Source organism: Sylvia atricapilla, chromosome 11 (genome assembly GCF_009819655.1).
Source record: "Sylvia atricapilla isolate bSylAtr1 chromosome 11, bSylAtr1.pri, whole genome shotgun sequence".
Classification (NCBI taxonomy): Eukaryota; Metazoa; Chordata; class Aves; order Passeriformes; family Sylviidae; genus Sylvia; species Sylvia atricapilla.
This window is the reverse complement of record NC_089150.1, coordinates 20,739,251-20,765,502: the sequence shown is the minus strand read 5'-3', so window position 1 is coordinate 20,765,502 and position 26,252 is coordinate 20,739,251. Positions and strand designations below refer to the sequence as shown.

The 26,252-nt window shown below is 47.7% G+C and overlaps 1 protein-coding gene across 1 annotated transcript in view; it reads right to left on the bottom strand.

Annotated features, from left to right (window-relative positions):
- Positions 1-10,605: 10,605 nt before the first annotated feature.
- FBLN2 (fibulin 2) overlaps positions 10,606-26,252 on the bottom strand; it is a 62,909-nt gene continuing 47,262 nt past the window's right edge. The window contains exons 8-16 of the mRNA XM_066326986.1: positions 25,066-25,200; positions 23,862-23,999; positions 22,890-23,033; positions 19,284-19,412; positions 18,481-18,606; positions 17,747-17,863; positions 16,880-17,008; positions 14,566-14,689; positions 10,606-12,393 (exon numbers count right to left, since the gene is read on the bottom strand). Coding sequence (XP_066183083.1) covers positions 12,036-12,393; positions 14,566-14,689; positions 16,880-17,008; positions 17,747-17,863; positions 18,481-18,606; positions 19,284-19,412; positions 22,890-23,033; positions 23,862-23,999; positions 25,066-25,200 — 1,400 coding nt within the window. The 3' untranslated portion in view covers positions 10,606-12,035. The remainder of the gene's footprint in view (positions 12,394-14,565; positions 14,690-16,879; positions 17,009-17,746; positions 17,864-18,480; positions 18,607-19,283; positions 19,413-22,889; positions 23,034-23,861; positions 24,000-25,065; positions 25,201-26,252) is intronic.

Genomic DNA, 26,252 nt, shown 5'->3' with positions numbered 1-26,252 from the left:
CAAGCTCACTCTTTCCCTGTGCTGCTACAGAAGCACAGGCAATGCTTTAATGGGCTGTTATTGCTCCCATCTCAAACAGGGAGGGAGGAGCAGTGATGGTGCCTTGGGGTCCTGGTGGTCCAGGGCAGCTCATCTGAGCTGCACAGAACAAGGGGCTGGGCCCAGGGGTGCCACAGGATCCACTCAGAGTGCAGGAACCCAGGAAACACAGGAGGCTTTTGTCAGCCTTCCACCTTACTCCCTATTCATGCTTCACCCAAAGACGAGCTCTTCAGAGGCTGGTGGAAAACATCCAGCCAGCACCAAATTCTTCCTGCCAGGTTTGGATGAAGAAAATCCCCAAGGCTGTCATTTCAAGCAATCTGATTGGATATACATTTTTATTCCTTGTAACTATTACTTCTGCTTATACAGAGGACAAATAATGTAAGATTCAACTCTCTGAGACTCAAGTTTTGCACAAACTCACTTGGTATCATCCCGATGTACAGCTTAAGTTAGGGCTCGAATATTTCTCAGTACTTCTGCAAATAAATCATTAGATCTGCACCCATCATTTAGCAGCCCATCTCTGCCTGTCCTAATGAGCAACACATTGCATTTATCACCCCCTCTGTCATCATTTATCATGGTGTAGTCCATTAAAATCCTTGAACAAACCTCTCCCCTGCACTGAGGAGCTGCAGGATTTGACCCACTTAAATTTAATAAGAGACAGATTCTTTCTGAAGTCTCTCTGATGTTAGTAATTCACATGGGTTTCTTTTTTTAGGTTAGGTATTATTGCCTGGCATTTAAGGCTCGGATAATTAAGTAGATTTATATTTATATTGTCTCATTATTTACTCATGTCTGTTACTTAAAACCTAATAACAAACAATGACATTACTGCTCAAATACTGAGGCTATCCATAATTGAAATTAGGATCCAGTGCAAATGACTGCTTATTCTGACTTGATGCATAAATAAACACTCCTCAGTAAAAGCAATGAGGACAGCAAATAAAAAACAAACCCTTGCTCTCTTTATCCTGTGTCACATGGCCAGGACACGCAGCATTGCCCTAAAGGTGGGAAGATGCAGACATCAACATCAAGGATGGGAAAGCGAGTTGGAAACTCAAATCTGGCACAGTTTTGGACGTGAAGGTCTTGGGATACAAGCAAGACAAGATTCGAGGGACGAGATAACATCTTTATTGCACATAGAGATAGAATGAGGAAAAGAAATAAGCATTCAGGCTCAAACTGCTTTTTCAGCTTGTATGCTGTAAAGCTTGTCTGCACTTCCAAGTATATCATTATGTCTCAGGAACGATATTATCTCTCCCTGCAGACTCGATAGTGCTTAAAATGTCAGCTCCTCTTGAAGATGTGTGCTTTGCACCCTCCATCTGTTCCCAGGGATGGAGCTGCTGTCCATCTCTGCCTCCTACCCCTCCCACAGCCACGTGGGGAAAGGTAGAGAAGGGTTTCCAAATAAAAGATGTCTTTTAGATGAATATTAACCTCATTTCCATACCTAAAACTGTTGGCAGAGACCACGGAGCATGGGCATTATGTGCCTGCCATGTGAAATACTATTTATGGGAGCCAGCTCTCTGAGTAGGCACAAGGAAAAGTTACCAGTTGTTTTAGTGCAATATATGTACAGTAAAATTAGTCTCTAATCCTTAAGAAAAATCTTTTACTGGGAAGCAAAAAGAGTTAGGGAAAAAAGAGTTGGTGGCTGTAGCAAAATTAGTTTGAGTTCTTTCTAAAAAGAAATAAGAAAAACTAAAGCACATAGGAAATACCCTAAACTCATATTGCAGATGCTTAGGTAGCATTTATTTTTATTAGGACTGTACAAAAAACCCAAGCAGGCTCTTGTGTTCGTGCAGTGTGGCTAAGGGATGGCATATTCCCCACTTCTGAGAGGAAACAAAGGTCGAGTGGAGCTGATTTGCCCAGTGACACCACATCCCTACCAGCAGAGGGAATGAAACTTTGCTCCTCTCCCAGGGAGGTGGCCAGCCCAGTGTCCTTTGGACAGAGCAGCCCCAGGAAAGGCCAAAGCCAGAGGAGCCCTCCCAGGGAGGTCCCACCATGGTTTTACTGGGCAAAACCCACTAAAAGGGTAAGAGGGACCACTGGGAGGCCTTTCGGCCAGCGAGGCACCTTTTATACCCAGAGCATTCTGCAGCTTTCTGCCAGGCTGAGGTGGCCTTCCAGTGAGCACAGGCACAGTTTCCATCCCCAGAAATCCTGCTCAGGTGGTGCCTGGAAGCCTCACACCCATGGAAAGGAGGAACAGAGATCAGATTCCCCTTGTGGGCTGGCCTCTGTGCTGTGGGAACTGACAGTGGTCAGAAGATGGATTCTCAGGCTCCAAGCAGAAGCGTGAAGCCTGTGGGGAAGCCAGGGACAGAACTCTCTCAGTCTGGCCTGGGAAATCACAAGGAAGAACCCAAAACCATCTTGTAGATACCATCCTCCTGACTTCCAACTTGTTCACTGGTACAGATGTTTGCGAGAAGGTGGTGCCCTAAAGGAGCAACCCTATTCATTGTACCCAAACACTGTATAAAAGACTCTGTCTCTCAATAAACTTTACTCTGAGCCCTCTGAAGGAATCAGAGTTCTGTGTGTCATTACATGAGCCGTCCTGAATTGTAATGATGATGTGCCACCACCCAACCACAGGGGACAGGTTCCAGACAAGCACAGGACACCTGCACTGCCAGGAGAGACCCCCAAGGCTCCTGGCAGGCACAGATGGGCAGGAGCTGCTGCCTGGGCAGCCCAGCCTTTGTCCCCCTGTCCCCATGAGCCCACGGCGCACGTGGCGCCAGCACTGTCCACCCACTCTGCTGCCTCCTTCCTCAGCATCGTGTCAGCCTGTGCTACACCACCAGAGCCAGCCTGCTCCCCCTGCACTCACAGACTCAAAAATATCCCTCCCTTCTGTTCCTGCCAGCCTCCTGCCAGGGGAGTACAGCTTGGCTTCTGTTTTCAGGCCGTTCTCACGCCGCACTGCCAGGACTTCATGTGAGTTCAGATTCATCTGACCCAGAGCCCAGAGCTGAGCTGCATCCCCTGGTCCACAGCTGGATGTGATTCCTGGCAGGGAGCTCCTCTCGATGCCTTCAGTTTGGGCTTTCCTGTATCCCAGGTTCTGTGGTGCCCAGGGGCAGCTCTGAGCTCACAGTCAGTGTCACTCAGCTCTGCACACAGCAGGGACACAAAACAAATCCTTTCACTGCTGCACACCAAGGACAACTTTCAGCCCAAAAGCACAAACAAGGGTGGGCTGGAGGGAGGAACAAGAAGGATGGGACCTCACAGCCTGGAGCTGGAATGGGACAATTCGACCCCAAGATGCAAATGGACCAAAACTTATAAAAATATAAGACTTTTGACCAGCTGTCCATTTTGGGTCTATTTTGTGGCCATTTTGTGACCATTTTGTGACCATTTTGGGTCCACCTTGGCTGTAGCCCTGGCCAGGCTCTTGTCCTGCCCAAGGTGGATCCTGGAGGCCTTTCAATAAATCCCTGCTTTATTCTCCAGCTCTGTGCAGTCTCTGTTCCAGCTCAGCCTTCCCAAGTCATCACTCCAATGGTGCTTTTTTACCCTTCCAAAGCCCCCTGTGTGCTGGTGTCCCTCGCTGGGCTCTGTGTGTGGGGACAGCTCAGCCCTGCTGTGGGGTGTGCCCTGCTGAGCCTGGGAAACCTGGGCACAGGAGGACTGGGAATGCCTGGAGGTGTGCTACTTCCCTGACAGGCACTAATTAAAAGTACATTATGAACTGTTCATTTACTGGCATAGAGTCCTTAAAATTTTGCACTGTTAAGGCTGGTTTTAAACATTTATTGTGCCTGCCAGCATTAGCTGACAGCAGGGCTGGGATCACTGCAGATCATTCAGTTGTTGCTTTTTTTCAGTTGACCAACTGCATTTAAAGGAAATTTTTTTAATTTTTCCCATCTGTGACCCTCCCCTCCATTTTCCCCTTCCTCCCACTTGGTTTCCCTTTTTATGTGGTTCCTGTATTTATGGTGGTCCTCCCTGGCAAAGCAATAATGATCAGGTGAAGAATCCCAGGGAGCAATTTCTCTTCCTCTGCCATCCTTCCACACGCCAAGGAAAGCCAGGACCATCTGACCTGTTCCCAGGTGTTTTGCCTTTCCCCTTTTTGAAGCAGAAATACTGCATTACTTCCATCCCTGTTCTGAGTTTGTTGATGTCAGAGGTGACATCAGATGTGATTTTGCCCTGTGCTTTCCCATGATATCCACAGGGAATATTGTTCATACATGCAGAAGCAGGTCACAGACGAACTAAACCAAACTGAAATTGAGTCAGGTCTTCAAAACAAACTTCCTCCATACTCAAAGTAAAACACTGAGTTATCTTCAATCCTTAAGACTATTTAATGCCACCTTCTTCTCCAATAAACCCATGTCCACAATTTCAGACATTTTCCCCTTTTGTTCCAGGTCATGGAGTTGTTTGTTGCTCCTAAGATCGTCCCTCAGTACAAGAATGCAGGGAAGTAATAATTTCCTCAGGAAGCTCATAAATATCCTTAGTCCGTATATTCCAGAAAATCATCCCAAGGAATAAAAAGCAAATTAGAGCAGCCACCTCCCATATTCCTCAGAGTATTGACACGTATTATGGATCCTGAGATGATTAAATGCCACTGAGTAAGCAAGGAGACTTTTGCAGAGGAAAAGCCCAAGCTTTGTTTAAATACTAAGTTATGTTTGGGCTCAGCAGGCAGTTCCAAAGGCAGGATTAGCAAAGACCCCAGTATTTCTGCGAGGATGGTGGTCAGGAGGTGACACACAGCCTATCCAACACCTTCCCCCCATGGCACTGATGGGGCCAGCGCCAGTTTTCCCTGGGAATTCCAGCCCTCAGAGCTGCTGGCCCTTTGCCATTCAGCCCAGGGTATTTCTGGCAGCAGTGCTAAGGACACTTGTTCCAGAGAAGGAGAAATCAGGAAACTGGTTTGTCTCGGCCCTCTGGGAGCCAGGCAAATCTGCCAAAGCTCTCAGGGCTGGACACAGACGGGGGGGGGGAAAAAACACCCACAAAAAATCCAAATGAAGCAAAAGTGAACTTCTGACTGTCTGCCTCGCCAGAACCAGCCAAATGTCATTAAAGAGCCATGATGATGACACACACTGACAGTAAGTGCAACAGACTTGATGAAAGACCTTAAAACGTTTATGCTAATCCAAAGTTTCAGTGTCACGTCCCATACAAGCTTTCCAAAGAAAAACTGTGCCAGAAAGCATGCAAGAATGATCTTAACTTTTACCTTACTAAAAAAACACCCTAAACAAAATATCACCCAAAAAGCCCAAGCACCAAACCCCCAGGTTTCCTTTTTTTTTTTTTTTTTTTTCTTCAGCATCTGCATATTTTGCTGGACAGGTTAAAAAAAAAAAAAAAAAAAAAAAAAAAAAGGATTTCTTTAGTTTGCTTGTGAGACAAACCTGAATTGGAGCTATGAGGAACAATGGTGGAGCAGCTGGTGCCTGATTTACACCAGGGAGGAACCACCCCAGTAACTTTACAGTTACTCCACACCTTCCAGGGAGGCACCTCTGTGCAGAGCCTGAATAACTCAGCGCTTTGAAAACAAAAGAAAACCCCCAGAAAGCTCCAGTCCCGGTTCTACTCCAGATCTATTATTTAGTCTGACTGCCCCCGCTCTATTTCCTCCACTTTGATCAACTAATGACCAAGAAAAGCAATTACCAGCACAAGGAAAATATATTCTTGGTATCTTTGAACTGCTGTGGCAAGTGCAAATGCATTCCTTTCGTGAGAACAGAGGAAATATTTCTTCAGTGGCCAAGATGAGAAATGAGGGGGAAACAAGCAGGAGGAGGTAGGGGGGAGACCATTATTTTATTAACTAATTAGATCAGCCTTGAAAGAAAAGGAGCCTGCAAATCCCTGCATTATTGATTGTGAGGAGACGGCTGCAATGTACAACAGAGATGGTGAAACACATCATGGGATGTGCCTTTGGAAATGGCTTGTCCTGCCTGGACAGGGGAGTGCAATAACCCACAAGAAAACTGAGTTATTGTCACGGGAGGGGGGATAAATACATCACTGACAGGTTTGGGAAAATGGGGTGTGCAGGTGACAGCTGCTCCTGTACTCTGCTCTTCAAAGCACATGAGAGAGAAGAAGAAATCCCTCTGCCATTTCTCTGGTGTTTGTGTATTTCTATGAACATCTCCACTGTCCCAGGCAGCTCTGGCACCACCAAGCAGCAGAACAAACCCAAACACCTCTGCAATAACAGAGGCCCCAAACTGGCCAGACAGCACCAGAGCAGTGCCCCCACCCTGCCCCACACTGTCCCCTGGGGTGGAGATGATGCTGAAGGACGTCAACTGAAAAGCCCAATGCCCTCTCAAAAACCAACCTGTGGGAGCAAATATTTCACATTCAACTCTACAAAAACACTCCAAGAAAGAACAAAACATAATGCCTTAAGAAAATAATAACCGAAGCGGAATTTGGGGAAATATAAATCATGCTTTATCAGTGATTTCCCAGGGCACTCATTCAGCAACACACTTTGAAGTCCCCAAGGAGCAGAGCAGCTGCCTTCCAAACCTGCAACGCTGCAGTTTAAAGCCATGGTGGAGTTGGAATAATATTATTGCTCAGGATCTGGCCTGGCAGCTCAGAGGCTCAGCAGGGCAGTGAGCTCCTCGTGCTGGTAGAGGCTCTCAGGCATCAAGAAAAAAGGGTGGATATTTTTCCTTCTGACCTGTGCTCCTTGAAAAGGGAGAGAAGTGATGAAACAAAGATCTCCTGGCAGTGGGGTAAATGCAAGAGAACCCACAGGAGGCAGCTGCAGGAAGGACAGGCTGCAGATGGAGCTCCTGAAAGAGATGGAGATTGGTGGGGGTGAAAGGTACCCAAGTTACCAAACCAACTGTGAACTCCTGGATTGCCAAGGATGGGAAGGCTGAAGTGAGGCTGGTGAGAGCTTTCAGAGGCCTGAGAAGATCAGAGAAGAGTTTAGAGCTCTGCACACCGGACTATTATTCCTGAATAAAATTAGATTTCTCATCTGCCCCCTCCACCCTTCCCCAGAAAGGACAGCATTCCACACATGTTCTGTTGGGAAGAGCTCTGACTCCTTCAGATGGCCCTGTCCACAATCAGTGTTTCTCTCCAGAAACTCGGAATTTCCTCTGGAGTACAGACTATGAGCAATGAACCAAATCTCATGCACACTGCACAGAACTGATTTCATTTCCCTTCCCACACGTTCTGGGCTCACTGACCTGACCCAGGGTCACCTGTGAGCACAAGGCATCTCCCCTGAGCCAGTTCTGCACCCAGAGTGAGCCGGGTTTATGTCCTCAGTCTGTGAGAGCAGAGACCCTCCTGCTGCAGCCCCAGCATCACCAGCTCAGCCCCTCCATCCCATCCCTGGTGCCAAGCAGCTCCAGCACCCTGCTGTGCATTCCTGCCCTGCACACAGCCCTTGGCTGCCACACAGGAACCCGGGATGTACAAAGGCTCTGGTCCCTCCCGTTACAGCCTGCAGGCACCACCAGGCATCCTCCTCCTATCCAACCCCGGCTAAAAAGGGAAAATTCACTGCAGATGCTGTCGTTTTTAACCCCAAACCAACAGGAGTCCCAGCTTATGGGGAGAGAACGTGCACGAGAAAGAACTGTGCTTTAGGAGACACAAGGCTCGAGTTTGTGCTTCAGCTTCACATCACTGAGACCAGATTTAATTAAATCCTGCTCTTCAGTAGCCACTTCAAATGAGCCTCTCTGTGGTGCAGAGAACACTGGACGTGTGAAGATGCTTTTTGATTGACCCCAAAATCTATTTTTACTCCAGAATCCTAATTCTCCATGGCTGGAACTTTCTCTTCCCCCTGGCATGGGTGGGAGCAATGGAAAGACAAAGACAAAACCAGGCAAATGAACGGGAAAAACCATCTCCCCAGGTGTGAGGCAGGTCTGCAGGAGGACACGGAGGGACACAGAGGGACAATGAGTGTGTGCCCCCCGTGGGCAGGGTCTGCCAAAGTGTCTGTGCCAGGAGCTGCCAGGACAGGGCAGGAGGGGACTCAGCCCTTCCCTCCCTCTCCAAGGAGCCCTCCGCTGGCAGAGGCACTGGGACCCTGGCACAAGAGGCTCCTGTGCTCTGAGGCTGAGGAGACACTGCAGAATGGCCCTGATTACAGCTTTTTACCATAAAACCTGTCTGAGATTTATTTCTGTCCTGAATCTGATAGAGCTGATGTAACTGGTACCGAGAAATAACAGAGAATGAAAGTCTGCTTGGGACATCCAGGAAGAAATGTAAAAAATTTGGGCCCATGTGTGGGAAACAGATTTGTAGAGAGTCTTCAGAATTTGATAAAAGGTTTATATACTGTGTATTTGTATGCAGACTTGGAAAATTCACAACAAATCCATTTCCCTCACCCACTGCCAGCTCCCTGCCCTGCTCTGGTCCTCCAGTGGGAGGGAAGGAGCGAGGCTCAGGTTGAGCCATCCAGTGCCTTTCCCTACACCAAGAATGCTGGCAGAGCTGGCCAGCACCTGCAGTGACCCACAGACACGTATTTACACAGCCAGAGATTGTAAACCACTTCCTCCCTGCTCCAGAAAGGGAACAATTTAAAACAGGAGGTAAAAACATCCCTCTCACCCGTGTCCTGCTACTTCAACTCTGTTATGTATTCCAGTCCAAACAAACCCTGATGCTTCTTTCTGGAGTAGACCCACACACAGAGGGACATTTCTTGTTCTTTCCAGTGGCTCATTTGGTCTTGCTCAGTCTCGGGGATGTCCCAAGGAATGCAACAGCAGAGTGCAGAGAGGTCAGGTTTTATGGAGGCAGGAGCAAGCAAAGCTGAGCAGAGCAAGCCTTGCTCAGGCAGGTCACAGCAAGGCCATTTCCATCCTGGGGAGCCCACCAACAATATGAGTTTTTACACATCTAGAACAGATGCCCCAGGTCAGTTATAATTCTTTATGAGGCTTGCAGCTGTTGTCTTCCTCCTGAGTTTATCAGCTTGCACAGCTCTCGTGTAGCTGCTCTTAACTCACCTCAGCCAGGCAAGGGGTGGGGTGGCCACAGAGGAGCAAAGGGAATAAAGGAAACCTACTCAAAAGGAAAGAAAAAGCACTGCAGCCTGAACTCCTTCCACTGAGCCCTCCTGCGCACATGGACACACACACACAGGGCTCCTAGCCAAATAAAGGGCAAGGAGCATTCCTGGAGATGGGGACTGCGCCTCTGGGCGCTGGAGCACTTGAAGGAGACCAAAATTCCAGTTCAAGGGCACTGACACCATGTGAAAGCACATCCCCCTGTGGGTGGGGTGAGGCTGCTCAAGCTCAGCCAGGGGCACTACCCCAGGACAGAGCAAAGGGTGCAGTACCGACTGCTCCTGCTCCCCTTGAACTGACAGGGACAACTCTTTGGGCTGGGAAAAGCTACAACCCTCCTCTGGTTAATCCAGAAGCAGAAGAATGTCCTGAAATCCTTCCCCTGGCTCTGGCCAGTTGCACCAAGCAACTCTTTCCAACCTTTCCCAACTACAGATGAAGACACCTTTCTTCCCAGCAGAGCATTTCCCTTCTAATAGTATGCAAAGCCTTTCTTAAAACTTTCTTCATCAATTACCTGTCTAAGAAAATGAAGAGTTGGTGCTAAAACCTGCCAGATCCTTAATATGATTGACTGTGGCTGGTTTCAGTCAGCAAAAGGTCTCCCAGTAACAAATGACTTGTCCATTTGTTCTCTGACAAGAAGCACAGTCGAGGCCTGGGTGTCATTTGTGCTCAATCAAATCCTAATGCTGATGGAAAACTCGGGGTTTTGGTGGCTCCTGCCGTGCCCCAGTGGGGCTTGGAGAAATGTGTCACCCCTGAACGTGTGCAGGATGGGGCTGGAAGGCCTGGAGCTGTCAGACAGGAATTAACTGGGATGACAAATAGCACAAACACGCCTTTCTCCATTGGCACTTCCCTGCTGCATGCTTACAGAACTGTTAACTATGGAAAACAAAAGATGGATGGAAGAAGATCTTTTGCTAAATGGTTTTTTATAGAAAAAAACCCCAACAACAACAAAGAGAAATTTGATGTATGCAAGCTCACTGATAGTCCTTGTTTTACAGCTGGGGAACATAACTTTTCCCTGCTAATGGGATTTTATGATCTCAGATACAGAAAGATTTGCCCTTTATTTTAAGGATGTCCAAATTAAAGGAGAGACTTGAAGTGGTAGAGACTGGCCTGGGGACATAGTGAATACAGAACATTAACTCTCACCATATAGGTGATGTTTACAAGATTTTTAAATGCAATTTTTACAACATAATAAAGCTGCTGAATATGGCATAAAAACGTGTTAGATTTCATTTCTCCATTTCTCTTTGTGTACACATTGATCAAAATAAGATTGACTGTAGGAAAGAACAGGTTATTGTTTTGCCAGGAAAGGTTTGGATGAGATGATCCTTGAGGCCTCATCCAACCTGGGATTCTAGGATTATTAAACTGCAGAGAAATAAACATCCATAGCTTGTAGCTATGCTTTTTTTGTTTTTTTTTTTCCTTTAAAACATTTTGCAGAATACTTACAGCTGGAACAAAGGAAGCTCAGAAAATTGCAACACTGGAGCTTTTTAGGGAAAGGAGAAAAGAAAAAAAAAGAAAACAGCCACAAAGAAGTTCTGATATTCATTTCTAAATTCTAATAAATACTTTGATTATATCATGCTTTGCCAAATCTGGCCTCCAACTTTGGACTTCATCCAGTTCCCTGAAGAACCAGAGGAAATTGAGCTCAAAACTTTGATTGTGCTCTTTTCTAAATGGCAAAATAGAACCCACCAATTTCACTGGCATTTTTCTCTGCATCATTTGGCAACACCACTGGAGGCATTTTCCTGAAGCAGAGAAGCAAACCCCCTCTTTGTCTGTTTAAAATTGCAAGCTATTGCTCAGGGACACACCCAAGCTTTAAAATAAGGAGCAGTAATTATTATTTCCATTTGGACATTCCTTTAAGAATTACAAAGCTTCAAATCTGCTCTTACACATTATAGAGTGAGGAGCAGAGGAACACCAGCACCTTTGAAGAGAACTACTAAAAATGGCAATGTGAGCTTTCATCTTAAAGTGTAGCATTCTGGTGAGGCCTCGGTCTTGCAAACATTCAGCACATGAGCACTCCTACTAAAGCAACACTCACCCATAGGCTTTTTCACTGGTGGAGTTTCCTTTTATTTATATATATTTTAAGGCAACATATTATGAAAGTTGGAAGGAGGGCAATTACCCGGGAGCAGGAAGTGAGGTCACCATCAGTGTCCAGGGATGGGACTGGGCTCAGCACAGACACCCCAGTGAGGCACTGGGCCAGCCAAACCAGGACTCTGTGTCAGAAAGAGAAATCATTCCGTGGTTTTTTCTTCCCAGTACTCCCACGTGAACACCTTCCCTCTCTAGTGCAATACCCTGCAGAGGTGACTACACCTAAAAATAACTGCTAAGAAAAGGTCCCTGCATGTCACAGAATCACAGAATCACTGGGCTGGAAGAGACCTCCAAGATCATCAAGTCCAACCCAACCCCAACCTCAACTAAACCATGGCACCGAGTGCCACACGCAGTCTTGTCTTAAACACATGCAGAGACGGTGAATCCACCTCCCCAGGTAGACCATTCCAATACTTCATTACCTTTTCTGTAAAAACCTTTTGCCTAATATTTATCACAAGGTCTCTACTGCCTTTTCTAAGCCTTCCTTCATTCGTTGGCAGATGATGACGGTGTACAGAATTGCATAGGGAAACAGAACGTAAAAAGATAAAAATTAACTTAATTTACACAACCAATAAGAAAGTTTAAAGCAACGATAGAAAAATAATATCAAGGCTAGATACATGGAATTGCCAGTTCAACGGTATTAAGCTTTGGTAAGACCAGTTAAAGAGCATAGCACCAAACGAAAATCCAACGCCAGCAGCATCAGTAGGCGTGAGCTGTGATGAAAATGTAGATCTTGGCAAGGAAAGTCGTGTAGGTTCCCTGCCGCCAGAGTTTCATTTCCACGTCCAGCAGGAAGTCTTTGGGCTCCTTGACCTGGCGCTGCAGGAAGACGACGCCGGTGTAGGCGTTGAGCCTGCGGGTGCTGAAGAAACCCTCCTCGTTGCCCCTGGTGATGGTGAGCACGATGCTGTCCCCGGCGTAGGCGGGCGAGGGCCCGATGCGGAAGATGTGCGCCGGCACCACGATGTTGGTCTGGAAGTTGAGCTGGTAGTAGGTGATGCGCACCGGCGTGCTCTGGCACTCCAGGAAGTTGAAGCAGCCGATGCGCTCGCACCGCCTGGGGAAAAGGGGAGGGAGGCACCTATAGGGATGCATTTCTCACACCCAGCAAGGGTTTTTCCATGTAGGGAAAAGTTTAAGACTCAAGGTGAAGAACCCAGAAACTTCCATACCCTCTGTGGACCCAATATTTTCTGAGCTAGCTCTTCCCAAGGGAAACTTTTCAACAGTTTTCTTTCCCCAAAACAACCCTGTGCAAACAATATTCCTTTCCCATAACAACAGGAGTTGTTTGCTATTTCTGTCACTGAGCCAACGGGAGAGGTGTCAGCCCTATGGACCAATAACGTGCCTTTTAGCACAGCAGGTTATAAAAGGGCTGAATGAATTGTAAATAAACCTCCTGATTTCTACTGCCTCCTGACTGGAGTCAGGCATCTTTATTTCGTGTCCTACTGCAACAACCCTCCTAACAGTGATTGGCTCAGCACCAGCACAAGAACATGGATTGGGCTCTGAGAGTCTAACTCAAAGGCTCTTGGTGATCTTATTGGCAGCAGAACAAATTGTCCCTCCTAAAACATTCAGTATTTAGGAAGGAGCACGAAGGAAGTAAAAGGTTTTTTGGAGTGTTTCTAGCAGGGTGTCAGAGGTTTTCTCAGACACCTGTGCACGGCTTTTCTTCTGGTTTCTGTAACCTTTGTTATACTGATATTTTTCCTTATTAAACCTTCTGCTTTATAAAACACCTCTGAAGAGCAGTCTCGCTGAAATTGATTTCAGCCACTTCCCTGCAAAGGCTGGACCCTCAGAGATTGATGCATTTACACATGGTTCATTACACTCTGACCACGTGCTGACCTGTATCAGGCACCTTCAGTGGCAAGGGGACAGCTGGGAGAAACACCAAACCCTCAGGGCAGCGCAAAGGATCTGACTGACACCTCAGGATTTTGGCTTTTATAATTTTCATCTATTTGTAACCCTGCAGTTCTTTAGTGTAGAACTCTAAACCTCACACACAGTGTGAGCTGCTGCTTTCCCATTTTGGACAAACACAACAATTCCTCTCCAGGCCTGGCAATCAAGGACACCTCACTGCCTCAGGCCCCAGAGATGGAAACTGTAGTTGAGGGGAGCAAACTTGGGGTAAATGACTTCATTGCCTGAACCTGTAATTGGAGGATTAACCCTCAACATACTGATGAAAGTATGAAAACCCATGACTGGCCATCCATTTTGAGTGTAGCCCCTGGGGGGTTCATCTGCCTTAAACGTACCTGAAGGGCCTTCAACAAATAGAACAACTTTTTATTCCCTTAATTCTGTCTGGCCTCTGTTTTTAGGTAGCCCTAAAAGGCACCAGGACAAAGTGCAGTCCTGAACCTCAGTGTGTGATCAGGGGCTGCTTGCTCTGCCCTCCCAGTGCCCATGAACATTTCTGAGTGTGCAGTTATGGAGCAGTGCAGCCCAAGGCAGGGATCTCAGACATGGGGAGCTGCACCAGGACCAGCCAGAGTCAGGAATGGGAGCCAGGGGTTTATCTCTCAAAGGGCTGGGGCACTGCCCCAAGGAAATGAGACCCTAAAAGGCCCCCAAAACACAGGAGTGGGAAACAAACTCCTCAGCTGGCAAAGCTGCTCAGTTCTGTAAGGAGGAAAAGTATGTTTTAAGCCACAGGCAACTAAATATAGGTTCCCAAAGCACTGGCAGCCACTGAGGTGGGAAATGGGTAGGGAGATTTTGGGGATCCTGAGCTCCAGCTGCTGAGGAGCTGGGGATGTGCCATTCCCAGAATCCTGTGGACTGGCAAGCTCAGCATCCTGCTCCCCTCCAACATTCCCCGAGGAACTGCAATCTGAATATTAAACAGGGAGCCCCAAACCCACTGTAAAAGTGGAGCACTGAGCAGCCTGGCTGCTCCTGCTCTGATGCAAACAGCACAGAAAATCTTACTTTAAAACTTAATTATAAACAGAGCCATTTCAGAGTTGCAAGAAGAGCTGCAGGCTCTGATCTCTGCTGTTCCAGCAGCAGCTGGAGGGCAAACAGGGGCTCTGGGGTTTGGGAGAAGGAAGGATAACCAGACACAAACTCTCCACAGGGAAGGTCCCTGAGCTCCAGGTGCCAAAGCAGCTTCTCAGAGCTCTGAGCACCCACAGCCACCCACAAAGCAAACACCACAGGAGAGCAGAGGCACTGGCTGGTGCTGCCCCAGGGCCATACTCACATGTCAGACACCTTCCTGTAGTTGGAAGGGCACTCGAAGGACAGGCAGCGGAAGCTGCCCTGGATGTTGTAGCAAGTCTCTGCAGATGAACAGTTGTGGCTTCCTATTGCACACTCGTCAATATCTGAGAAGAAGCACAAGAAAAAAGATGTTCTAAGTTCAAAAGTAAGAATTAACTCCTAGTGTTTTTCAGGAATAACCAAACCACATCAGGATATAATAAACCCAAGCTAAAGGCAAACAGGACCCCCTCCCCCCCCACACTGACCTTTTGAGAGTGGAGAAATCTGGGCTGTGCCAGAAGAATGCATCTGTGCACCAAGGTAGCTCTGGACTAAAGCAGAGCAGCTAAAATAAATCTGGAGTTAAAGCAAGCAAGTGCAAAGTGGTCACTCCTGTCGTACAGGATGCAGGAGATGTGAGACATGGGAACTCAGAACAACACTTCAGAACAAGGCACACAGTTTTGAAAACCTAAACACAAATACGTCCCCATAAGAAGATGTATTTACAGAAGATACAGTAAAAGCACTTAAATCTCAAAGATACTTCATGGCCCAGAGCATAAACATGGTTACCTAAACAACACATCCCCACAAGCCCAAGCCATGACAATGCTGAAAACCAGATGCAGTGACAAGGATCCAGCCTGTGCAGAAAGCACTGGCAGAGCCCTCACAGTCACATAGTGTTCTCCCAAATGTCTAGACAATGCACAGAGGCTTTAAAATGAAATAAATCCTAACAGACAAGGCATGTGGACTGTGTAGGGCCCTGCAGCTCTGCCAGTTGTCACAGAGCAGAGAGACTCTTCGAGGGAAACTGTAACCTTCCACTCCCTCCCTTCCCCTGGGATGGGAACTGATCTCACACGCTGAACCGGCTGGTTTAAGAGGCTTGCAAAGAAAAGTATACAATAGGAAATAGGAGAGAATCAAAGTCAAGTAAATCCCTTGCTGGTTCTCAGCAGTGCCCGTAGGTGAAAAGAAAATTTCTTCCATATTGCAATCATTGTCATGAAAGCACTCCCTGCACCACTTTGGCTGCGCTGCAAAATACCACAGGCAGTTTCTGCAAAAAAGATCCATATGTCGAGACACTACTCCATGAGATACAACTCATCTTTGGAAAAAAGGGAATGAGGAACATTGCACCAGTAACTCTTCAGAACTGGCCAGATGATAGGCGACTGGAGCCAGATCTTCAGCTGGGGGAAACCCAGATCATCTCCCTGCACTCAACAGGGCCAACACCAACCCAGCCTTCCTCTGAGCACGTATTTAGACGCACCTCAGTATCTGCCCAGCCTTGTAACTACAGGCCTGCAGAGCTCCAAACAAGGGGATGGATCCTGGAGAGTTACAGCTGCCATTTTCTAAAGGTGAATTTTACGTAAGAATCTAAGTGCATGTGGATATCACTGCACTCATACTTTAAAACACATTTAAAACTAACACATTTAAAAATATTTTAGAATTTTTAAAAAGGATTTTAATTGTCATTCAATCTGGCTCACTGCTCCACAGTCAGGATTAAGTACGCTCATGCTGCTCATGATTTACACAGTGCAAATTCACTGCCATTCAAGTGCAGGAGATACATAACCAAAGTTACGTGGAGGGCTCCTGAAAGAGCCAGGGCAGGAAATGCCTGGCAGCTGCTGTAAGGACTTCAGGAATGTAAAGGTAATCAGATCCTCCACCAGGTTACACAGGCAGTGCATCCTTTGGAAAGGGGGGCTCAGCTCAGCACCACACAGCTGCACACCAGATGGGAACCACCAGGCTCCCGGGAGACATCTCCACCGTGCTGAAGAGAAGGGGTGTGTGAGGGGAGGGCACTTGTCATTTCACTAACATCTACTAATGCCAGCAGGACTAGGCTTAGGTGACACTGCTGCATGGCCAAGATCCAATTACAGCTCCAACATTTCATCTCCCAGTTTTCTGGAGGAGGAAGCTGTAACTCATAAAGAAGCCACAGATTTCTACATCTGCACCTCTCAAACCCCTGTGATCGCATGCTGTGCCAAGGTGCACACACAGCTCACATGAGCAACCAAGTGCCCTAGCTGGAAGGATGAAGGGGGCTCCTTGGGAATTCATTTCAGCAATTAGCTCACGCTGACAGCTGAGCTGCCACAGCGCTTTCTTCCAGCACAGGAAAACAGACTTTGCAAACACCGATATCTGACGACTCTGCCCAAAACTGACTTTGGAACAGCGACTGCTAAAAAACACGGAGCTTGACAGAGCAACTGTAATGGCTGAGCTGATTGTGAGGGTGTCAAAGCCAGACCATGGGGTGCTGTTACCTCTGCAGGTCCTGCCGTTGGCTGCCATGGTGTAGCCCTGCTCGGGACAGGCACACTGGTAGCTGCCGGGGACGTTGACGCAGCGGAAGGTGCAGAGGATGCCGGCGCTCTGCGTGCACTCATCAATGTCTGCGGGAGAGCACGGTCACACGGGGAAAGGGAAATAGGGGGAAAGGGGAAGGGGAAAGGGGAAAAGTGGAAAAGGGGAAAAGAGGAAAGGGGAAAAGAGGAAAAGGAGAAAAGGGGAAAAGGGGGGAAAGGGAAAGGAAAATTATGAGAAGGAAAGGAGAAGGAGAAGGAGAAGGAGAAGGAGAAGGAGAAGGAGAAGGAGAAGGAGAAGGAGAAGGAGAAGGAGAAGGAGAAAAAGAGAGAGAGAGAAAGAGAGAGAGAAAGAGAGAGAGAAAGAGAGAGAAAGAGAGAGAAAGAGAGAGAGAAAGAGAGAGAGAAAGAGAGAGAGAAAGAGAGAGAGAAAGAGAGAGAGAAAGAGAGAGAGAAAGAGAGAGAGAGAGAAAGAGAGAGAGAGAGAAAGAGAGAGAAAGAAAGAGAGAGAAAGAGAGAGAGAGAGAGAGAGAGAGAGAGAGGGAAAGAAAGAGAGAGAGAGCGAGAGAGAAAGAGAGAGAAAAACAGAGAGAGAAAGAGAGAGAGAGAGAAAGAGAGAGAGAAAGAGAGAGAGAAAGAGAGAGAGAAAGAGAGAGAGAAAGACAGAGAGAAAGAGAGAGAGAGAGAGAGAGAGAGAGAGAGAGAGAAAAAGACTCAAAACCACCTCCAGGCATCACCTGCAGCATCAGAGGCTGCTGAGGGCCAGAGAGCTCTTGCTGCTACATAGAATTAACGCACACCCCCTGACCTGGAGAGGCAGCACCTTACCTTTGCAGGAATGCCCATCTTCTGCCAGCTGGAAGCCTTGCCTGCAGTAGCACTGGTAGGAACCATAGACGTTGGCACACTCCTGGCTGCAGGGGCTGTTCTCACATTCATTCACATCTGCATCCAAAAACAAACGCACAGAGATGGCCACAGTGCTTCACAACAGTGTCTTCTACCTTTTCCTACCCCTGAAAACCTTTATCTTCCAGGCAGAGTGACTAATGAAGGACTCATTTGTCCCTATTTCTTCTGCTCCCTAGGCAGAATGCCAAGAAGCCTGAACATGTCTCCCGCACCTGAATTTCCTTTCTCCATATGAAAATTTCCTTTCTTTAATGGAAACACACACATGCAGACATTTGTTTCAGACTTTATGGCCTTCAGTTCACTAAAATATGCAATTGCCCTAAAAAAATCACGGAGAACTCAAAAAATTTCCATTAAATTAAATTTTTTTTTTTTTTAAGTTTTGTCACTATCGAGTTTCTTCTTTATCCAAATTTGAATGGTTTCCTGTTTTAACTTTGTTCTCCTTTTCCGTCACGTGGAAGGAAAACAAAAAAAGTACATGGGGAAAGGAAGAAAGAGGAGAGACTTGTTGACACTCATCTGACAATCCCAGTGTTTGAGTGCAAATTAGAGCACACAAAGTTTCCTGTGTTTGTATCATTGCCTTCTCTACCATCCCCGAACTCTCGCAGCAGTTTGTTCCCCGTGCAGAGGAGGGCTGGTACCTTCGCAGTGCTTGCCGTCATAGGAGAGGCGGAATCCCGAGGAGCAGGAGCAGTGGTAGGAGCCGGGCGTGTTCTCGCACGTGTGCTGGCACAGCCGCCCCGGGTAATTCCAGCACTCGTTGATGTCTGCCAGCACCACAAGCAAACACACAGTCAACCCAGGGGCACGAGCAGAGCAGGGCCACGAGGGTGGTTTGGAAAGTGGCAGGGATTGGTTTGCAGGCCGTGAAGTGCTGGGCCAGGGTCTGAGGCTGGGGGACTCCCAGCTCTGCCCACTGCTCTGGAGGGGCAGGGGACAGAGGGGTGGGTCATGGCTCTGTGGAGGAAGGTGCTGAAACCTCCAGACAGACAAATCCCAAATCCCCAATCCGCACAGCAGCAGAAGCACAACCCACAGGGAAGTTACCCTGCAGGTGGCTTTAAGTGACAATCTGCAGGCAAACCAAGCCAAGGCTCCCAAATCCCTGGCAGGAGCGCTGCACAGCTCCGGAGGTGGTGATGAACACTGCGCTGCACAGCTCCCGCTGCAGTGGTGCTGAGCACTGCACAGGTCCCGCTGCAGTGGTGCTGAACACTGTGCTGCACAGCTACTGCTGCAGTGGTGCTGAGCACTGCACAGCTCCCGCTGCAGTGGTGCTGAGCGCTGCACAGCTCCCGCTGCAGTGGTGCTGAGCGCTGCACAGCTCCTGCAGCAGTGGTGCTGAACACTGTCCTGCACAGCTCCCGCTGCAGTGGTGCTGAGCACTGCCCCGGGCACAGGGCTCCTCCAGGGCCAGCCCCAGCCCCTGCCGTGCCCCACGTACCGATGCAGCTGCGGCTGAAGGCGTCGTACTGATAGCCCATCTTGCAGTCACAGCGGTAGCCCCCGGGCAGGTTGTGGCACAGCTGTCCCTCTCCACACCGGTGCACCCCAGCCTGGCACTCGTCCACATCTGCAGGGCCAGACAGGGAAAGCTGCTTCAGCAGAGTTTGATTAAAACCAGTGTTTGTAACGAGACATTAAAGGTCCATGGGACAGCAGGATTGGAAACTGGACAGAAGAAATGTCACAGCTTCTCCCTTTGTGCTCGTCACAGAGGCAACTGAGCCAAACTTGGGGAAGGCAGAGCATTACCTTCACAGTGAAAATGGTAACTGGACCTGCAATGGGGCTCTCCCAGCATATTCTGAATTTCAGTGTAAGCACACTTTGATTCTGATCAAACCATGACATTTTAAGCCCCCATTCTGATGTTCTGCCATTCTATGAGTCACACCAAGCCATTTAAAGCAAAACAAGAATCAGCCAGAAATTCTGCTCATCTCTTCAATTAAAGCAACTGCTATTTTCATCTCCACTTGCCCTCTCAGTCTGCTCCTGCTGTCTGTCTTTTGCTCTTTCCCAATGTTGATCTTTTTTCTTTTCTCTATCAGCTCCCATTTTGATATTCCCCACGGCCTCTCATCCAAAATCCAATACCAACAAATTAGTTGCTTCTCCACTCACACACATCATTTCCAATCTCATTAAAACATCCTCGGAGGAAGATGAGAGTTTTCAATACAGGCTGATTTACAAGACTTGCAACATGACTAAATAGCTCATCAGCATCTAACAAATCCCTCTCACCATCTGGGACAAGAAGCATCAGAAAGTCTCATTAACCCTTACAATTGCATATTTCTTCAAATATTCCAAGCTCTGCCACTTCCTAAGCCAACAAATCCTGCCTTTTTCCTATTGTTCACATCTTCAACTACTTTTACAACCCAAATCCCTGTTCATGTAACAATCATTAGGATGGATCTCTAAGGCTGGAAATTCGCCATGCTGCCTTATTTGAAGACATAAATTTGAGCATTAAATCATGTCACAGGGTTCCTGGGCAGTTCCCCATCCAACAACAGCCTTGGAGAGGCTGCACCCACACAGTCCCTGCTGGCACTGGGTCAGGGATGCCAGGGAGTGAGGGAATGCCCCTCACCACACAGGAATTCCTGACAGGAACTGAGATTTCTGCTGGAACAACGAGTCCTCATTTTCTTTGAATCAGAGGTAGCACCAAAACCAAGAACTCTCTAATGCAGATAACAATTTGTAAAGCAGCAGCTTTATTTGTAATGATATCGTGTGTGCAACCATTTTGTTAGTTTATCCAAAGCTCGGTATTCCATTGCATTCAGACTTTAATTGCTTCTAGGGCATTACACCATCAGAGCTGTGTCATATTTCCCACTTACAGCAGTTTTCAGCTAAATCTAAGAGGCGCTTTTTAATAACTCATTTGCTCAATCAGAATATCTGAACATTTTAAAGACAGATGAATTCTCTAAGCAGAGGAGATGACCCTACAAGTGGCATTCTGCTGAAGAAACACGTGTAGACGATGTTTTTACTGCTGTGAATAAATCTGATTCAGGCATCTAATTAGCTATTGTAATGCCTCAAAGACACTAGTCTTTATCACAGAGAGAGGAAATTAGGACCATATGCTTTTCTTCTTTCTTCTCTATGCTCTCTGCCTACTTAAAAAAAGCCATTAAAAAAACCCACAAAACAAAACAAAAAAATAACCTCAAACAACACAGACCAGCATCAGCGACAGAGTGCACACAGCAAAGACAGAGAAATCACCAATTAACATAAATTACTCCCAAAATCAAGCTAGAGAAGTCTCCTTATGCCTGTTCCTGAGCAGCCTTGTCAGTGGTGTGAAGCAGGGCCACCAGAAATCATTGTCTTATCTCTCTGTTCTCTAGAGGAGAGAGGCTGGAGGATTAATGGCAAGTTCCTCCTCTTTCCCATGGATTTACACACAGTCCCTTTTGTTTTAGGAACAACTGGGGAGAAAAGCTGGACTCTTTCTGTACCATAGGTTTGAAATTTAGGAACATAACTCGCCCCAGCCATTACAGAATCACGGAATCATTAAGGCCTCCAAGATCACCAAGTCCAGCTGTTGATCCAGCACCACGACATGTCCCCAGGTGCCACATCCACACATTTTCTGACCACATCCAGGGGTGGGGAGTGCCCCCTTGCCCTGGTTTGCAGGGCATGCAGAGCAAAGGCTGCTGGCCAGGATGGCTGTGCTGCTCAGGGCTGACTGCTGCTTGTGGGGAAAATGGCATTCAGGGGCACTCTGGCATGGTGCTCACCCTAAAAACAACCCCAACTGGTGCAATCATACCCAGCCCAGGTGACCTAGCTGACACAGGACTGATCAGAAGCAGCTGCAGAACTGTGATTGCACAGAACTGAGGGAGGCAGGACTTTTGGAGCTTCTTTTTGGAAGCACTCAAATATCCCAGGCTGTAACGGGACAGCCAAGAACACAGCACTGCTTTGCCCTGAACTTACAGACCACAGTATTTGGAAGCTTTCTCAGTTTCCTCAGTTGCACACATGAACTGTTCCTTCCAAATCTGCTACTTCCAAATCCACCTTTCCACTGCCACCCATGGTGTGGATAGTCCTGGGGCTAAAACCATGAGGGGACATAGAGGGCAATGAAGAGCAAAAAGGTGAATTGAGAAAGATCTGTGGAAATGGGGTGCAGCCGCACCACTGGTGTGCACTACAGGTTGCTAACCACGACCAAATTAATGGTTTTTAACACGGCTCCCAGCCACCTGCAGCCCAACAAAGCACATTTTGTTAATCTGTCATCCTTCCTTTATTCCAGGGGAAGGCAGGTAAAGATCACTGGGGTCTCAGCACTGAGCAAACTGCTGCTTTGACATTTCTGTTTTTGTTTCCCCTGCTGTTATTTTGAGATTTCCTATCTCATGTAGCCTGGAATACAGGGAGCTGGAGAACACCCAGCCAGCCTTGCTTTGGGCACCAGGTTCTGAGCTTCCCTGCCCTAGGGGCCTCATGTGCTCAAATACCCTGGAACAAACACAGATCAGGATCAAGCTGCATGCCTGCCTATATGAATATTTCTCAGACTCATTCTCCTGAGAATTCTTTTCACACAGGGAGAATTTATCCTAAACACCCTCCCAGGTGGATGCAATGGGAACACCATGCACAGAACATCCCCACAAAGAACATCCACCTGGTGCTGTGAGCCCCCAAAACCAGCATTTCTTATTTGCTGCAGATCACTCCACTTCCAGGGAGGCACTACAAAAACCACCAAGGCCTTGTGCTCTTGCCTGACAGGATGAGTTAAAAAAGTAACTAAAACACATTCTCCCCAGAGTGGAAGCCAGTGAATCCCATCTGCAGCCAAAACCATCTGCTGAGCGCACCAAGAGAAACTCCACGGAGCAATGACAGGATCCCGCAACACAAACCAACCCCAGAGCTGCAGGGACAGCAAATTCCCATTCCTCAAAGACATGTAGGAGTCTGGAGGTGACTCCAGACCTGTCTTTGGCAGTGACACAGACTTTTCCCCCGGCCATCCCCGGTCTGCCCTCACCGACGCAGCGCGTGCCGTCCTCGTTGGCGTGGTACCCTCTGCTGCAGCTCAGCGTGTTCCTCTGGCACGTGTAGGACCCCACCGTGTTGATGCAGTTGAATCCTGGCTTGCAGGGCTCAGGGAGAGAGGTGCACTCATTGATATCTGGTGAAGAAAACGAACAGAGCAGGGAGAGATGCTGTTTAACCCTTCTGGTCTGTTTTCGGTATGTGGCTGCTTGAGTCCGGAGTGTTTTTAGCCCCATGAAGGTACAGCACACTCTGAGGGTTGCCAGCAGCCTCTTAGAAATGGCTTAAGAATAATTAGCCAGACAGATAATCAGAGGTATTTTGAAAAAGCAAAAAGGTTTTAATTAAAGAGAAAATAACAAACTTTACAAAACAAAAGAGTAAAAGCTGTGCACAGTGCAGGGAGGTCCCTTGCACCTGCTAAGACACCCCAAAAATACCTCAAGAAATGGTGCTCTCTCTTGAGTAATCAGTGATCTAAGAGGGGTTGTTGGCAAGCTACCCAAGATAAAATAGCCACATTCCTTGAGGAACAGCTCAAGGGACCAACAGGTGCTTTAGTCCTGCCTCTGGACCAGTTATGGTGAGAAAAGCACAGAAGTTTCTGGTTCTTCTTCCTTAGAAGTTATGGGGTGAGGCTTAAATTCTTTTCTTAATATGGGAACACCTGCTTGGGTGTGAGGCTACACTGCAACATGCTTTTTTCCAACTGTCCTCCTTTTCCTTCACTTCAACTTCTTGTGCTACAAAGATAAGGCTGCTGAAGGTCTGCAGTGGGGGTAGCTCCAAATTCAAGTGGGGATAGTTCCAAATTCAAGTATTCACATCTTTAAACGGACAGCAGCGTTGACATTAAGCTCAGGGCAGGGTTTGAGGACAGCTCCCCATCCAAGGGCTCAGTGCTCCCTCCTGGGAGCCCCAGGAGCTGCAGCCCAGGGCTCAGAGCCCTGCTGCTCACACTCACCCACACAGTTGCCCTCGGGGTCCTGCAGGAAGCCGTCCATGCAGCGCTGCCTGGACTCGCAGTAGAAGGAGCCCTGGGTGTTCTGACAGACAAAGTTCACCTTGCAGCTGTGGGTTCCTCTCTCGCACTCGTCGATATCTGTCCATCACACCAAAACACCACACGGGGCTCAGCTCAGCTCCACAGAGGGAATTAGGAGGCATTATTTCAACAGACACCTGGTACTAAGGGGAAATCTGAGGGTGAAGTGTGTGTGCTCTGGGGCATCGCTTCAGGATTTGTCAGGTCCTGCAGCAAGTTTGATTCAGGTCCCTACTGCCTCTTGCAGCACACAAATACCAAAATACTTGTAGTTTTTTACAGGCTGCTGTAAAACAATTTGTAAGTATTATAGTCCTCTAGAATCTAATATCAAGACTAGAAAGTAAATTAGATTTGTTATAAATATTAGAAATGCTCTGGAATCAGACAACAGAACAAGACATTCACAAAACAGCCTCTTCCAGTAAACCAAGCTTTATTTATGACAGCTGTTTATAAAGGGAGATTTCTGATAATTTCTATTTTATAACTTTATGTTCTGTGTCAAAAGCTAGGCTCTTTCCTTAGGCATCCCTTACTCCAGCTGTCAGGGATCTGTAAAACTCGTAGGTGTAAATAACAGTGGGTTTTGCCCTGAGGGCAGGGCTCGTGTGTCCTCTGCACACTCCCGTGCTGCTCTGAGCAGTGATGTTCCCTTCTCTGTTAGACACCTACAGAGACCAGGACAGCAGGATGAAGAATAACTTCTTAACCCTGTGACCATCCCAAATGGTTGAATGCAAATGTAAAATGTAAATTAATGCTGACAGAGACCCTGAACACGGGGAGGATGGGGCTGTCAGCCCTGTGATCCATACAGGCTGGGAATTTCCACTGAAATCACCAGCAAACAGCATCAGCTGAGCCAGGCAGAGGAGCTGAGGGGGATTCCTCCATCAGAGAGATGGCAAATCCTAATTCATCCATGTTCTAAGTAATTTGCAGTTATCCCTGAGAACCATTTCAAACGAGTGAATGCGCAGGAGGAGCCTGCAAAGCCCAGCACTTCCATGCTGAGCAGCCTCTTTCCGCTGCAGCACTGGTACCAGAGAGCAGCAACACCGAAAGACTTTGCAATCCCTTCCCCTCCCTCTGTGCAGGGCCTGAGGAGCCCTTTCCTTACCCACACACTCGCCATCCTTCAGCTCGTGGCCGGGCTGGCAGCTGAGCTCCTGCAGGCAGCGGAAGGAGCCCATGGTGTTGACACAGTGCTCTCTCCTCTGGCAGGTGTGTCTCTCTGTCACACACTCGTTGATGTCTGTCAGAGAGAGGGAACAGATCAGTGCCACAGGCTGCCAAGGCAGCTCCCTCTTCCTGCTCTCGTGGAAGGAGCAGAAAGCCCAGATGAAAGACAGTCAATGCAGTTACGGTGCTCTGATGGGAGATGTTTTTAGTCCAGGGTCTTGAGTTAGCAGAGTGACTGAGGAGACACGAATCACAAGGGGATTTCCTCCTCCTCCCCTCTCCCCAGAGGCCGTGGGGTGGTGCAGGCACTGGGGACAGGGATGGACATGACTGAGGAAAGGCAGAGGACTGATGAGCAGCCGGTGGGGACAGGATGGGAACTCCTGGACATGTGAATGAGAAAGGGATTAACGCCCACTGCTCCTCACCAGAGCTCCCAGCCCAGCCAGGGAGCAGTGCTGCTGCCTCAGGCCAGGCTGGCACTGCTCCAGGGTCACCCTGCTCCTCGGCTGGATCAGCTGGTGTCACACCTCCCTAAGGAATGCTGCACGTGCAGCAACTCATGGAGAGCAACCCTGACGGCTCAATCAAGTTTGTAAATCTGTATGTGGAGCTTTAAAGAGACCTGATTTCAGCAGGTGGAGTAGTGGAAAAGTTCTTTTTTAAAAAACCCACTTGAACACAAGATTGCAGAGCATGAGACAATTAGGGAAGGAATATGAAACACCTTTAAAATGATACGTTGTGATGGGCGTGGATGAAATCATCTCAAATTCAGGTCTTGCTTATGTTAATAATGAAAGCTAGAACGGCATGATGAGCAAATACTTAGAAGCAACAAAAAGGGGCAGAGACTGGGAAATTTTCTTGCCAACCTCCACAAAGCCTCACACGTTCCCATTTCTATATAAAGCTAAGAACTGCTAGCGCTAACAAAAGCCAAATGTGACCAGAACCATTACCAGTCCTCTGGCTGCTCTGTGCATCAAGCTGTTCTCATACTACACAATAAAGCAAGTATTGTTTAAATCAGATTTTTATTTTGGCTGTAGAACCTCATTCTCAGATAAATACATCAGATATATGACTTCCCCTGTGGAGCACAAAAACAGGAAAAGCCATTTG